Source organism: Amaranthus tricolor, chromosome 12, assembly GCF_026212465.1.
Source record: "Amaranthus tricolor cultivar Red isolate AtriRed21 chromosome 12, ASM2621246v1, whole genome shotgun sequence".
NCBI lineage: Eukaryota > Viridiplantae > Streptophyta > Magnoliopsida > Caryophyllales > Amaranthaceae > Amaranthus > Amaranthus tricolor.
The window spans coordinates 1,747,184-1,762,382 of NC_080058.1; the positions used below are offsets into that span (position 1 = coordinate 1,747,184).

Sequence of the window (15,199 nt, forward strand, 5' to 3'; positions counted from 1 at the left end):
ATATATATATGTATTTAAATTATATAGTCTGAAAAACTTAGATGTTTTATATATCCAACTAAGAGAGGAGAGAAATTTCATTTATAAGAATTTGATTTATTAGGGCAAGTAGAGTTGTAGTTATTTTACTTTGTATAATTTCTTAACAACCCCATGCCTCCACACCCCTCCCAAAATTCTCATCCTCCAATGTACACAAAATTCAAGTTCTAAGCAAAAACTTTTATCTCTGATGTATGAAATTGTGAATCATACACATTAACCAAAAACCATTACATGTGATACATACATATTAATTATAACATTATACAAAAATGTAATCGTTCTCGTTTAACCTCATCAACAAATTTATTATTCTCTTTTTCATTTTAATTATTTACATTTTTGTCTTATAATCTCAAACTTAATTCAACTTTTCACTATATATTACCAAAAATATAACAGATACATTCTAAAAGTGAGGGACAAAGTAGTACCTAATCTAATAAAGTCATAAATTTGACAAAAAACCAATGCATGTGATACACACATATTAATCATAATATTATGTGAAAATGCAATTGTTCTCATTTAATCTCATCAATAAACTGATTACTCTCTTTTTTCGTCTTAATTATCCATTTTCATCTTTAATTTTTTTTGTCTTATATTCTCCAACTTAATTCTATTTTTCATTATATTTTATCGAAAATACAATAGATACATTCTGAGAGCGGAATACTAAGTAGTACCTAATCTAAAAAAGTCATAGATTAGAGGAAGTACCAAACATGATACTCTATGCTGTAATCCAAAGGATTCTCATAAGCGCGTGAAGACTATTCACATAAATTTTCCACCTCTTATTTAAACCCTCTTACTTTTACTTCATTTTCTTGTACTTCGCTTTTTTTTTCTTCTTAATTCTTCTATTAATTTAAAACCACCACTATTTTCTCTCTCTAATTTCTCTCTCCACCGTCAAAATGTCTCGCCACCGCCGTTCAGCGTCGCGTGTAATACTACCACCAGACCTCACTACATTTGATTCTCCACCGTTAGATCCTAATTGCTTACTCATGATGGATCAGATCACAAACGTTGAAAAACAAAAGAATCCTAACCGTTCATCAGCTCCTCCTTCTGATGATCATGGTGCTCAACAACCGTCTGATGGAGCTAACAAAAAACCTCCTCCGCCTAAATCAACGGCTTAGAATAAATAGAAAAAAAATCCCAAATAAATTCTCTCCCGATTTGGCCACCATTGTTGTTTTTTAAATTTTCTTGTACATCTATCTACTTTGTTAGATGTTTTTTTTTTTTTTTTTTTTTTTTTTGTGTAATGTTGTTATGTATTGTTATGTAGCAACTATCTAATATATGAGGGAGATTGAAATAGTATATGTTATAGATTTTGCCTTGCAAAAAATTTGATGTCTTTATTTTAGTTGCTTCACAGGTTTTGTTCGGGTTGGAGCATGTATTATTTTAATTAGAAGGAATTTAGCTTCGATTCTCGTTTGCTTCCATCCTTTAACTCTTTCTTTAGTCTACCTTTTAATAAAAAAAACTTAAATTTTTTACTTAATTCATGATGATTGTGATAGTGTTATGTGAATCGAAAAAAATTGAATTATACTCAATTTTGGGTTGTTTGGGGCTATTTGTAGGAATTATGAATTAAAAAAATAATTTAATTGGTGAATTATATCTTACTGTTTACGATGAATTCTGAATACAATGTAAATGACAAATTCTTTATGCTGATGATACATGTTGGAAATTCATCCTTAACAATATCTATTTTTGTTATTTAAGGATAATTGTAATATTTATTCGACTTTTTAATTTAATAATTTAATATTATAATATTTTTTATAATTTGGGAGTTTTTATGATACTTTGTTGCTACTTAAGAAAATGTTAGGTAGGATAAGTGAGATTAATTTGATTTTTTATCGGAAAAAAGTAAATAAAAGTGCTAAAATTATAGTATTAGTGGTAGTATAGTGAGTAGGTTTAGTGCCTTATGAGAGGTCTAGCATGGAGCAAACAACATCATCATATTAATATGATTTTGGTTGTACTTGAAATATTGTTGACTACTTTTTAAAAGGACCTTAAAATTTGTGTCTTGGATTCTATACAAGATTGCTAAAGATTCATGACTAGTTGGGCCAACTTTGAAGTTTGACTAAATTTTTTTTGCCTAAATTTGAAGTTTGAGCTCATAATTGATTAGGCTATCAATCAACTTGTTTATGAGCATAGTTTGGTGAAAGGGAAATCTTCTATTTGAATTAATCTCACTACTTTACCATAAACATTTAAGTTTCATTAATATGATTTGGATTCGATTTTTAAGATTGTCATATTTATGAAATAGATATGTACAATAAAACAGATATATTACGATATTTTCAATAGAATTTGTTTGATATAATTAATTGGCGCGTAATCTCTAAGCTAACTATTGTTAGTGCAGTTAAATCGTCAACTCTACTTTGCGTATTTGTTTTGAGATGTTGAAAATCAAGTTTGAAGATCAATTATATATTTTAAGACCAATATTATAAATGAGTAAGTTGTTCTATATATGAACCATTATTATATTGCAGAAGATCATTTTCAATGGGTCTATAATTTATACGTTTGGTTCCTTATTATTTTGGAATATTTTCTGCATTATTTTTGAACTAATAACTCGAGTATATATTACTTTCGTTTTAAAACACTTGTTACTATTTGTAACATATTGTATGAAATATTTTATTATCAGTTATAGGTATAATAGAACAAAAGAAATATTATATATTATATACTTCACAAACATGATATTATTGTTGTACTCTATATCATCTACAATGGCCTATAGATGTGAATGTGATTTATGGGACCATTTGTTGTGGCCACTTTTATCACGTGGAATGTGATCAATTTCATGGCTAAACTCCAAGGACTATATATTTTTGTTTGTCCTTTCCAACTACCGTTAGTTTGATTTATTCAATTTAGACCCCATACAAATAGATGAAACACTTATCCTTGTATGCAAACTGAACCAATTTGTCAATTTTTAAAATTTTATATTGATCAAATCAACATTAATATATTTTTAATAAAATAATTCGGATTATTACCTAAGTAGATCCGGACCTAGATTCTCCTATAATTCTGTTTTCATTTTCTTATTTGTTTTGAATGAATTTATTGTTATCATATTGAAAAAGTTTGATCAAATTAAATAGAATTACATAACTCATTTTAAAAGTTCATATCAAGCTTCATATATATCGAGCTACTTTTCTATGTAAGTTTGTGGGGTAGAATTTCATAGCATTCTTAGTTTGTGATGGTAGTATGGACGTATGATACTTGTACCGTTATTATATGAAGTTTATAGCCAAGATATTATAGCCACTAGGCATCTATATAATGTTATTGATACGTCTAAATCATGCTAGAGTTTGGACAAAATATAAAGGGATGGATTTCTATTATTGGTTTTTGGATAGGTTCTTGCCATTCTTATAATGTGATAGAAGAGGTTGGCTTATAATCTATTCTTCTTTTCAATTGATATTGTTATAGTTAACTTTTTATTTAAGAGATTTTAAATTTAATTATAGTAATTTTAATGAGACAAAAAGATTAGTGTGCGCTACTATGTTAGCTCCTTTGTCATTCTTCATTGATGTATTCGATAGTAATTTCTTCAACTCTCAGCCCTACCGTGCTCGATTAAGATTCTATGATAAATTTGTCATTGAACTTCTACACAACATGACTCATATAAGAGAAGAGTTGATTGCATTCAAATTCGATGAGGATCCATCCTATAATCAATTGGTATCAAACTTATACTTCATGTTATAGTCAAGCTCTCTCACCACAACAAAATTCACTCTTTGCGACAAAGAATTTAGTGACATTAAAAAAGGAAAAATTGTTGTGAATAATCCAATTTATTTTTCATTACCTGCCAATAATCCCACCTTTTGAAATTTTTTTAATAATCCAACATTTGCTTTCAGTTTGTTGCCAATTGACCCTTTAAAAAATGACCTGCTATATCAGGTTACCTCTTATCTTCTTCCTTCTTTATAATAATCCAATCTATTTCATCTCACATTTAGAATTTTTTTTAATAATCTAACATTTGCTTTCAGTTTGTTGCCAATGGACCCTTTAAGAAGCTAAATGAAATTGTTATTATTTTCCGAGCTTATAAGGTTGATCATTGCATTGTCTATACATACATATCCCATCAACAAGGGGTGATAAAAAATCCGACCCACTGACCCACATCCTAAATGGCAGTTCAATTTTTTTAAAAAGAAATATAATTCGGGTCGGATACCTAACTCGCCTTAACCAAGTTGGGTCATGGGCCACAAAATACATTGAGTTGGGTACCTGCCGACCCGTCATGTATTATCTTTATCAAGTTGAAATTTACACGTTAAAATTTTATAATAAATATACTTCTAAAAATTTAATAATAGTCGTATGTTTTTCACTTCCCTTCAAAGTGTACTACCCCTTTAAATCAGTGGCAAAAAGAAATTAAAAATTATGGATTTTTTTGATAATAATTGAAGAGAAAATGTGTTAAAGAAATCAAAAGAGACTTAACATGTATGGATGAGATATGTCGGATTATTATTATAAAATAGTGCCAAAGAGAAATTGAATATTTAGCTTCTTGAAGGGTTCATTGGCAACAAAATGAAAACAAAGGTTGAAATATTAAACAAAAATTCAAAAGGTGGAATTATTGGCAGATAATTATAAAAAAGAAGAAGACGAGAGGTAACCTGATATAGCAGGTTATTTTCTAAAAGGTCCACTGGCAACAAAGTGGAAGCAAAGGTTATATTATTAAAAAAATTTCAAAAAGTGGTGGCAGGTAATTGAAAATAGTTTGAGTTATTTACAACAATTTTTTCTTAAAAAATGTCACTAATTTATATTTTTAGTGTAATAATTATTGATTTTTATTTTGAGTTCCACTATAAAATGATTTAGTGACACTTTATTTGGTCTTTAGTGACATTTGTAATTGTTAATATAGTCTATAGTGGCATTCATGAGAAATGTCGCTAAATCTTATGCCGTGAAAAACTTCAGTATAATTTTTTATTATACTGCTAAAGGATCTAATAAATATCACTAAATTCACTAATATACACTATTAAAAATTTAAAATAATAGCATTTAAATTAAATGTCACGATTATGTTGTAGTGTCTCTTGTTCTTTAATGTGTACATTTATTATGATGCTAATGTGATAAGTTCATATTTGTTTTGTTCTAGTTTGTGAGAATTTTGGGTGGCTCCAGTAGTTTTATTCTAGGGCATAAAAAATTAGTTTGGGACCAAGTGGCGTTTTGTAAGCCACACGTTAATTCTAAGGACATTTTTCTTAAGAGTAATCTAAAATATCCTTATAAAATCCTTTTTTTTTATTTTGCATCCGGTGCAAAATAAATGAAATTTAATAAAAAAAAATTAAGTCAAATAATAAGATAAAAAATAAGTGAAGTATAAAAATAAGTGATTTAAATAAAGAGTATAAAATTATAAATGAGATTAAAAAAAGAGACTGAGATCATTGTAATTAAAAAAGAAAAGGTGCAAAATTAGTGAGTTTAAATGGAAATAAAAAGTTGTGCAAAACGAAAGATACTATATGTACTATGAATATTAAATTTCTAATAAATTTAAATGTCGAAAATTACATTTTTAGGAATTTAGAATTTATGTATTTTTAGTTTATTTTTAAACAAACAAAACTCCGGCCAATCATTAAATTCTTAGGATTCCTGTTAAATTTATTTGCAAAAACTATGAACTTAATATTTACACTCTTTAGTTATAAATTATTTATCTCCCGTCATTATTATATCTATTATATAGTAATATATTCTTATAATATCAAATTCGTAACTTTGAAGTCACCTCGAATATCTACAAATTTCTTAAGTAGTAATTTGTATCAAAGTTGTAAGCTTATTTTGTGATAGATTTAATTACTGTTGTAAATACAAATTTCTTAATTAATTATTATACACTTGTATTCGTCTTCGTCTCAAATGTATTTTTAAATCATCATCTTATTCAATGTATTCCGCCCATAGAAAAATCATGAGTAGAGTCTGGAAAGGAAAGGACAACGACAACATACCCATAAAGGAGAGCGCGGTCAAAGAGTTTCTCAACACGAGAGAAATTAAGAAAAATTCTTGCAACGAATAAAACTAAGTGAAGCTGAAGCTACTTCCGCAAGCCTGCATCTGAAAGATAATAATAATAATAATAATAATAATAATAATAATAATAATAATAATGAAAATTAAGTGATTACTGGTGAGCATTGATCATATTTGTCGTTGTCTAATTACCTTATAATAAAATGGCTATAAGTTTGGGTCATGTTTATATCATCCAACAAAGATAAAAGCCCAAAAACACGAAACAACAAGCTTTTGAAAGAACTACGGTCAATTTTGTTGAAGTAATACAAATTTTAAACACTATCTTATTTAAGAATATACAAATTATAGTTTTACTGTGAGACGGACTTCATACATATATGAGTTAAATTGCAAATACAATGAATTATTAGCATCAACAATAAAAACTTTTTGTTTGAAGTTGTCTCAGCGAGTGACGAACTCTCACAAAAGTATAATTACTCTTATGAGAGATCGTCTCTCAAAAAAACATCCTCAAAACATGAATCTCATATATTTGTGAGGTGAGTATCACTTAATTTTTGTTACATTTTTACTTGTTGAAACTAATGACTAATGAGTCCAAACTCTCAAATCTCATATATTCCTTGGGTTACTTTCTTGAAGCCCATGTAACGAAAAACTTTGGAGAGCACTACAAAACCTCTATTTCTCGGCTTCTTTCTCTTCGTCTCCTTGTACACTGAAACGAAAAAAATGGGCGCTGAAGCAACTTCGGTAGAGGAGATTTCACCAGAGATGGAGGAACAGGTTGAGGCTTTACTAGAGGTAATTATCTTTAATAACAATTTCTCCTCATTTTACAATTTTCTTGAATGTAATGGTTGATTATCATTATCATGTTTTAGTAAACATTTTTTGTTGTGTTTTATTTTGAAATTTGATTCCCATTTAGTATTTTTATTGTATTTTTTGAGGTTGATTGAATGAAGGAAGAATCTTTTTGCTTGTTTATTGCTGAAATTTGTTAATTTTTCTGGGTTTCAGGATTCATATACTTAAGTAGTTATTTGGGTTTTGATTAGCTATTTGATAAATTCACAATTTCCTTGAATGTATTGGTAGATGATCATTAATTCATTATCATATTCTATAAAACATTTCTTGCTGGGATATATCTACAATTTGATGCCCATATAGTATTTCTATTGTATCCTTTGAGGTTAATTGAATAAAGGAAGAATCTTGCTGCTTGTTTCTATACTGAAAATTGGTAATTTTTCTGGTTTTAGGATCAAATACTAAAACTAGTAATTTAGGGTTTTGCTTCAGTTATTTTATGGTTCTATTTAAGCATAACTCTTGTGTTAGTATGCTTTTTCCCATTAATAAATCACTCGTTTTGTATTAGACCGTCTGACCATGAGACGTACCCGTATAATTAGTTCATTCTGTAAATGAGTGATCACTATAACACACTAAAAGTACATGGGCCAGCCCAATAGAGCCGTTTCAGTCTCGCCATTAGACCGTCTAATTTAAGAATTTGTGTTAATAAATAAGTTTGCTTTACTTTTATTATTATTAGTATGATTTTATGTATTGAATTCCGGGTATAGTTGAAGTATGTGGTTGAAAGAGGCATCAAGTTTGCACAAAGCTATAAAATTTTCTAATTTGAGTTAAAGGATATATCGGCACTGGCATCTGGAATTGTCGAGGGAACATATTTGCTTGCTAGTTCTTTTAAAACATAGTGTTATCTAATTCATTACATGGATTCAAGAGTTGCTTGTTTCGGTTCACATTTCGCAGGAGATCAGAGAATTAGGTTTCATGGGTTAAACTAGACATTAGCTTGATTGCTGATGGTTTTTAGAAGATATGTAAATGAATGGGGGAGGGCTGTTGAGCACCCTGTGACTTTAGTTTGATTCAATTTACACTGAATATTTTAAAGGGATTGGGTGTGCTAGAGGTGTTCAAAGCAGACCCGATGACCCGAAATTTATCCGACCTTGTAACCGAACCCGATTTGACCCGACTTCAAAAATGATTTACAATTATATAAAAACAAATATGGACACAAAACACGATTTCAAACCAACCCGAAATCTATCCGATGACCTGAATGAACACCTCTAGGCATGCCGTTGCTTTTTTATTCACATTGTTCATAGATTTACGATTTACATCCGTATTTGTGCCGTGGAATTGTGTCATTAAGTAGATGACTTTCCGTTTTTCTACTCCGGATAATGTTGAGTACTGGTATTTGTAAATGAGAATCTTTATTTATGCTGTTCAGGCTGCTAGATATGATGATCTTGATGACCTGAAAGGCTTAGAATCTGCTGGAGTATCCCTTGATGCCAAGGATTCTCAAAGACGAACAGGTATGGATCTCTTTTTTTTTTTTGAATTGCCAGTCAGATTTGACCTATTGTTTGGAACAATTTATCCGTTCTTTGGGACGGAATGATTGTATTGGATTGTTTATGTTGTTTTTCATTTACGAATTACGACACATGTACCTTACACGAGCCAGTGTTGGCAATGTCCCACTAAATATAAACTTACTTGTAAACAAGCTGGTTGGGAGGTTTCATACTACTTTCTCCAATCCTAATTGATGTATGTTCTCCACGTTTTTGTATGTCCCTTTTGATGTACTCCATTTATCCGTATATTTTGATTTTTTGTATGTCCCTTTTGATGTACTCCATTTAACCTTATATTTTGATGTTTCGATGTAATTATGAGGAATAAATCATGAGTATTATATCATCCTAATGATTGCCTCGTTATATTTTTCCATTTACCCATATTTTTGTAACATTTGGTCCAAATTTTCTTCAATTTTACTTGAATTTAATGGGTGATCTTTGGATACAATCTGCTCTGCTAATTAGGACAACTGATCTTATACATTAAGATGCCACCCGTTTTAGTTTTTTCTAGGTTGGTTTCCTCCTAACAGAATTGCATCCTCTTACTGCCCATATTTCTGTTGGTTATATATCATAGCCCGTTTTGCCACATCATCTCTCTACACTTTTCCAAACATTGCGTCTGTCGGCTTCTATAATTTAGAAGATTTGACCATGTTTGCACCTAATGACGGAACTTTGTAAATCAAGTTCTTGATAGTGGAAAACACTACCGGAATTCTTGTTATACCAGGATTGATGCCAGTCTCATCTTCCTTATCTTTTCATGCAGCTCTTCATATGGCAGCTGCAAATGGTCATCATGGCATTATTGAATACCTTATAAGTAAAGGTGTGGTAAGTACATTTTGCCTTATTATATTTTCACATGATTTGCGAAAGTGAGTAAGCTTGGCCATTCAGTATAATTAGGGTTTTTATAAAACCTTAATTTGTAGTAAGCATAATACAAAAACAAGGCCACATAACATAGCATCAACTTAAAAGCTTTTAATTACAAACAAATCGATATTTCTCGAGTTGAAAAGGTGTAAAAAAATCATTTTTTGCGCCTTTTCAAGGAATATCTTACGCTTTCAGTAGATATTTGGTGTTACAATAACCGCTTCACTCCCATTGCCTCATCAGCGTGTCGTTACCACGATTGCGTCCATTACCGTATTTTTGCATATGCTAGTCAGTTTCTTTTCTACAACTTTTTTGTTAGAGAATATACTGTAACAACTCGACTTACCGTTGACTAAGTAAACAGGGTCATCATAGAGTTTATTTTCTCAAGAAACTTAAATCTAAATTCCAAAACTTGTGCAAAGGGGTCACCAATTCTATGACATAACTGTATCAACTAATTCTCAATCCCAAACATCTAACTAAAATACAAAGTAATCATAAAAGTCAGTATAAAAGTCCAACATAACCAATACAACCTAGTCCAATATACATTTACCAAAGACTATTACAAAACTACAAATTCTCATGTGCTCAGCTCAATATAACATCCATGGAACTCTAATCATTGCCGCTAACCCATCGTTCCTGACCGGTTCCGATCTGTAAACAATCTAAATGATGGAAACAACAGGGGTCAGGTTATACTGAATGAGAAGTAACAATTCAAAACAACAAAACACAATAATTTAAAATATAGGCTTAAAAGCAACATCAATTTCCTAGATCTATGTGCGCACAGGGAGTCTAGGTTAGAGGAACATCCATAGCTCTAAGGCTATGTCACTCTCGGGTGAGGCTAGTCAATATTTGAATGACAATTCACCTCAAAACAAAGGAGTAAAGAGACAACGCTCCTCTACTCCGTCAATGACTAGCTCATTAGCCCGATCCATTGACCATATAATCAATCAATCACGAATCAGTTTCAATAATTATAATTTCCAAAACAGCTTGATAAAACCATTTCAAACATAGTCTGGCCAGACCCTTTTAAGGGACTGCTACTACTCACCGATAACGTCGCTTCAAGGTAACGAATCCAACTAACAACTAGAAGGGTTCTTCGATGATATCGTCTCCTGGAGCATAACAAGATCACAACATCACTAGAGAGCGTTCGATACTACTATACTAACATATGACTTATTACATCTCCTCCTAAGACCTTAGCTTAGTCAAGACTTTATTCTAATTCCCCAAATTGTGTTCAAGATTTTATAATTATGCTCTTGTTCAATTTCTCTTAAAGATTAACAACTTCCATGACTTCCATAATTTCCTTTGTATTTCCAACTAATACAACAATATTGACATTTTGACTCATCATTATCAATACTTCCAAGAATCACATAATTAAATCAAAAATCCCAATTATTCAATATTTCCTCATATTCTCATATATCTCAACAAGGCCTATATTATATAATGTTAATTATCCACAACCCTTATTTTCCAATATGCACATTTAATTAAGTATTCTAATCTACACTTCACAAGTCCACAAAATCTAGTACTTCATCCAAGAATGTTAAATTATCTACAATTAATCTTTACAACTATTCTTCAATAAAAATCTATAAATCTCACTTTTCCCACTTGACTAATATTAAACAACACCAATATTATATATTTCTCAACAATGCCCATATTCTCAATAATTTTCATAATTTTGTACTAATTATCAAAATCCATCAAAATCAATCCAACATCATTATCCCTTTATATACGTTTTGTTAACACAAAGGAAGCCATTCAGACCTACAATCACCAATACTCAAAAAATCTAATTATCCATCCAAAATATCAAGTTATTCAATATTTACCATCACCGTTATTTTCTAATTAATTTTGTAATTTCCTCAAGAATCCAACATTTCCACAAAGACTACTTGTTACTAATCTAATTTGGCCCAAAGATAACTAAAACAAGTATAATACAAATCTTGGCTTAATACTTTGATCTTTGATTGAAACTTCATTGGAAAAATAGGTAAATGAAATAAAATACTAGAGAAAGAAAAGAATATGTACAAAAAGAAATCTAGGTAAATACATAAGAGTTGACAACATAAGCCATTACCTTAATTAGTAGGATAATGGCCCTGCTTTGAATGAAACAAACGGCACACAACAATGTCTGTTTCGCATTTTAGCCCCAAAATTTCAGAATATTTTCTGTTGCTTTCGAAAAACGATCATGAAGCCCATGGTTATGGTTGTTCGACTGATTCAAGGGTAGAAGGAATATTAATGACTCAAGAAGAAAAGAAAAGAAAATGAAGATGATTTGTTGCAATTACCTTCGAAATCAAAGTAAGAGAGAGGGAAGATTACACCTGTTGTTGTTTTGTTTGTTATACTCGAAAATCAGAGGAAAAGGAAGAAGAATATACTTGATGATAATTTGCCCAAATCTCGAAAATCAATGGATTGAATGAGGAAGAAGGTTAATCAACTATAGCAGAATTCAAGCAAGAAATCAGCCATTTTCAGAGAAAATGGCGAGAGGAAAAAGGTGTTCTTGGTTCTTGGGTTTTGATGTGTTCAAATGAGGAGTGTGGTTTGGCTAATTTTTTTGGGTTCAATCAAAGTGAGAGAGAGAGGAAGGGTTTGGGTATTTTAATCAAAATAAAAGAAAAGGGAAAGAGAGAAGAAATTAAATTGAGAATATATTTCTATTATGTATATTTAAGGTGAGAATATATTTATATTATGTATATTTAAGGTCATTCTCGTACTAATAATTCTCTTAAATTTCACTCGTCTTAAATTATTAATTTCTCAAATGTTACATATACACACTCCTAAGCTCTGAGAAAAAGTTTTGGGGACTGCACATGTTAGCAAAGCTGGCACAGGAGAGCAGTTTCTGCTCTCTTAAAATTATATCTGTAGTTTTGCTGATGCTAACAATCGAGTGTGAATAACTACTATTATAGTGCAGAAATATTATCCCTGGCGACATAGGTGAAAGTGAATTGTCAAATTAATGTTCAATGACAAATTCTGCTGTATTTAAGCACCATAAACTTTGCAAATTGGCCCGTAGACCGTTTTCAGTTTTTACCGACATTCATCTTGATTTTAGGTTAAGATTTCATTCATTCCAAGCGCTGTGACGTAGTTTTGATTTGCTTTTATTGGATTAAGATATGTGTTTATTCATAATGAGTGCTATTTGAAGAAGGGTCTTGCAGACAAAATCCCCTTATAGGGTCTTGCTCATGGGATGTGTGTTTTGGCATGACTTGGAAATAGCCGAATATCCTTGGGATAGTCTAACAATATCTTGATACATTATCATGACAATAGGCTTATATTCAATAGGCCAAAAGCAAACAGCAAGTCAACACAACAGACCAAGAAAATATAGAGATCCTTTCGGTTTAGGTTTGAAATATAGCACAAAATCGATGTGTTGCCATGGACCCGTGTAAAAACTATGTTGGTTCAGGATAGAAATATGAAAAAGAAATTGGCCGGAACCAGAACGTGAACCAGTTCTAAAATGGCATGGTAAGCCGGAATGATTTTTTCCGCAACAACTATCTAATGTTCAACTTGAAACTTTAGCATTTCACGATCCTTTCGGTTCACCTCCTTAACCACTTTGGCTTGACGACTTCCCTCCTGACTGAACTAGATCAATCAGACCCATTCCTTTACCACTCTGTATCACTCTTATTCGCCACTTTACCTACAAATTTCATTATGGTTTCAAATGAAATTCCAAAATCAAACTATTGATACGCCTCCAACCGCTACCTTGAAAGAATCAAGTAACACATGCATATCATATACTCAATACATAATCCCAAACAACAGCAAATATACTCTAAACAAAATTACTTGACGGATAGTAATGGGCACTAAGCAACGCTCCAAATGAACAAGCAAGGATTCACCAACAGATAATCCGAATTTCGTTCAAAAAGAGAGATGTATGCTTACAAGTTACCGTTGGTATCATCCTTACGCTTATGTTAATAGGAGGACACCACGTTCTCTTATGGTTCGTGTGAGGGAAATCATTTTAGTCCACGTTCATCCAAGAAATTTGTCACCAATGATGTAGTTCTAAGTTGAGTGTTACTAGGGCTGTCCATAATCCGCATCTGGAAGATCCTTCAAGAAGCTTAATTTTAGCATTTGGAAGGCCGAAGAATCTTGCAGTGACTATTGACTATCTTTGATGCTCCTCTTAATGTTAAGCGCCATCTAAGTATTTCATGAATTTCTTCGAGGCCCATTTCTAATCAGGAAGTTTTTTCTCGATGTAATGCAGGATCTTAACTCTTTGAATCAAGAGAAGAACACACCTCTTCATTGGGCTTGTCTCAATGGCCATGTTGAGGTAGGTACTGATTGTTTTTGGTTCATTTGCTATACTATTTCGTATTAGCATTCCGTATTGAAAATGTTTCTTTTTAGGTGGTTAGAACTTTGATATTGGCTGGAGCGGATGTTTCGATCTGTAACTGGTACAGATTTTCTAATTCTGATTTCATATATTTTCAGTTTGACTCGAAATATTCAAACATTTTATTCTAAGCTTTGTGTTCGAGGGTCTTTTTTATTATCTCGGACTAAGGGTCTCAACCTCCTTATCTCCTTTGATAAGGGTATGGTCAGCCGTCATCTAATCCTCTCCAGACTCCAATCATAACTTCTATGAGCGGGATATACTGGGTATGAAGAAATAGTGATTTGTATTTGAAGGTCAAGCAGAGTCCATTAGGCTCAAAAGTAGTGTCTCTTTAGTTTACCTTAAGAGAGTAATGCACTTTTACTTCATACTCTCTAGACCCTAATCATAGCTTCTCTGAGCGGGATATACCGGGTATAATGAAGATATCGATTTGTGTTCGTGGATCAAGCAGAGTCCATTGGGCTCAAATGTAAAGTCTCTATAGTTTACCTTAAGAGAGTAATGCAATTTTATTTCTTTTAAATGTCAAGCCATGATCGAACGCCACTAGATGAAGCATCGAGTCAAAACAACACGGATATGTTCAATGCGATCAACGAGGCCATTGCACAAGTTGAGCTGACTCGAGCAACGGTCTCATGACATGGACATTAAGCCAACCGAAGTCCCACAAAAAGAGCAAAAATGTCTCATATATGGTATCTTTTTGTCTCTTAGGGTTTAATTTTTTTTTTTTTGTGTGTTTCTGAGATGATTTTATGTAAACCAGACACCACCTTTCACTCTTTTGAAAGCATCAGTCACTTTCTATGATCATTTCCGTGATGTATTTTTGGCCCTGTAAGCTATCTATAACATGTAGCAATTATGAATTTGTCATTTGTCAATTATATATATATATATTGTTGGCTTTATGTGTTTTGGCCTTTAGGGTTCTCAAACACTCATTTTGTGGATGCTGAAAATCAGAGGAATGACATTATGGTATTGTTTGCCATTTTTTTCGTAAGATAAGACGATTACATTCAACTTTGGATGATTTTTTTTTTTAACTTGGCTCGTCTTGAAAATCATCGATTTCAAATTGAATCAAGTTTATGTGAGCTTTTGCAATTAGCTTTTTTGTGCTTGTACCAAGTCTCTTTTACTACCAAATTGTGTACTTGCTTCATATTGAAGACTTGTTTCA

The 15,199-nt window shown here is 31.4% G+C and overlaps 1 protein-coding gene across 1 annotated transcript; it reads left to right on the plus strand.

Moving 5' to 3' along the window:
- Window positions 1-6,785: 6,785 nt before the first annotated feature.
- On the plus strand, window positions 6,786-15,019 carry LOC130796840 (uncharacterized). Its single transcript, XM_057659239.1, has 6 exons — window positions 6,786-7,008; window positions 8,489-8,576; window positions 9,403-9,467; window positions 13,867-13,935; window positions 14,013-14,062; window positions 14,541-15,019. Exons 1-6 carry the CDS (start codon window positions 6,937-6,939, stop codon window positions 14,650-14,652), a joined length of 456 nt encoding a protein of 151 aa, XP_057515222.1. The 5' UTR covers window positions 6,786-6,936; the 3' UTR covers window positions 14,653-15,019.
- The last annotated feature ends 180 nt before the right edge of the window (window positions 15,020-15,199 follow it).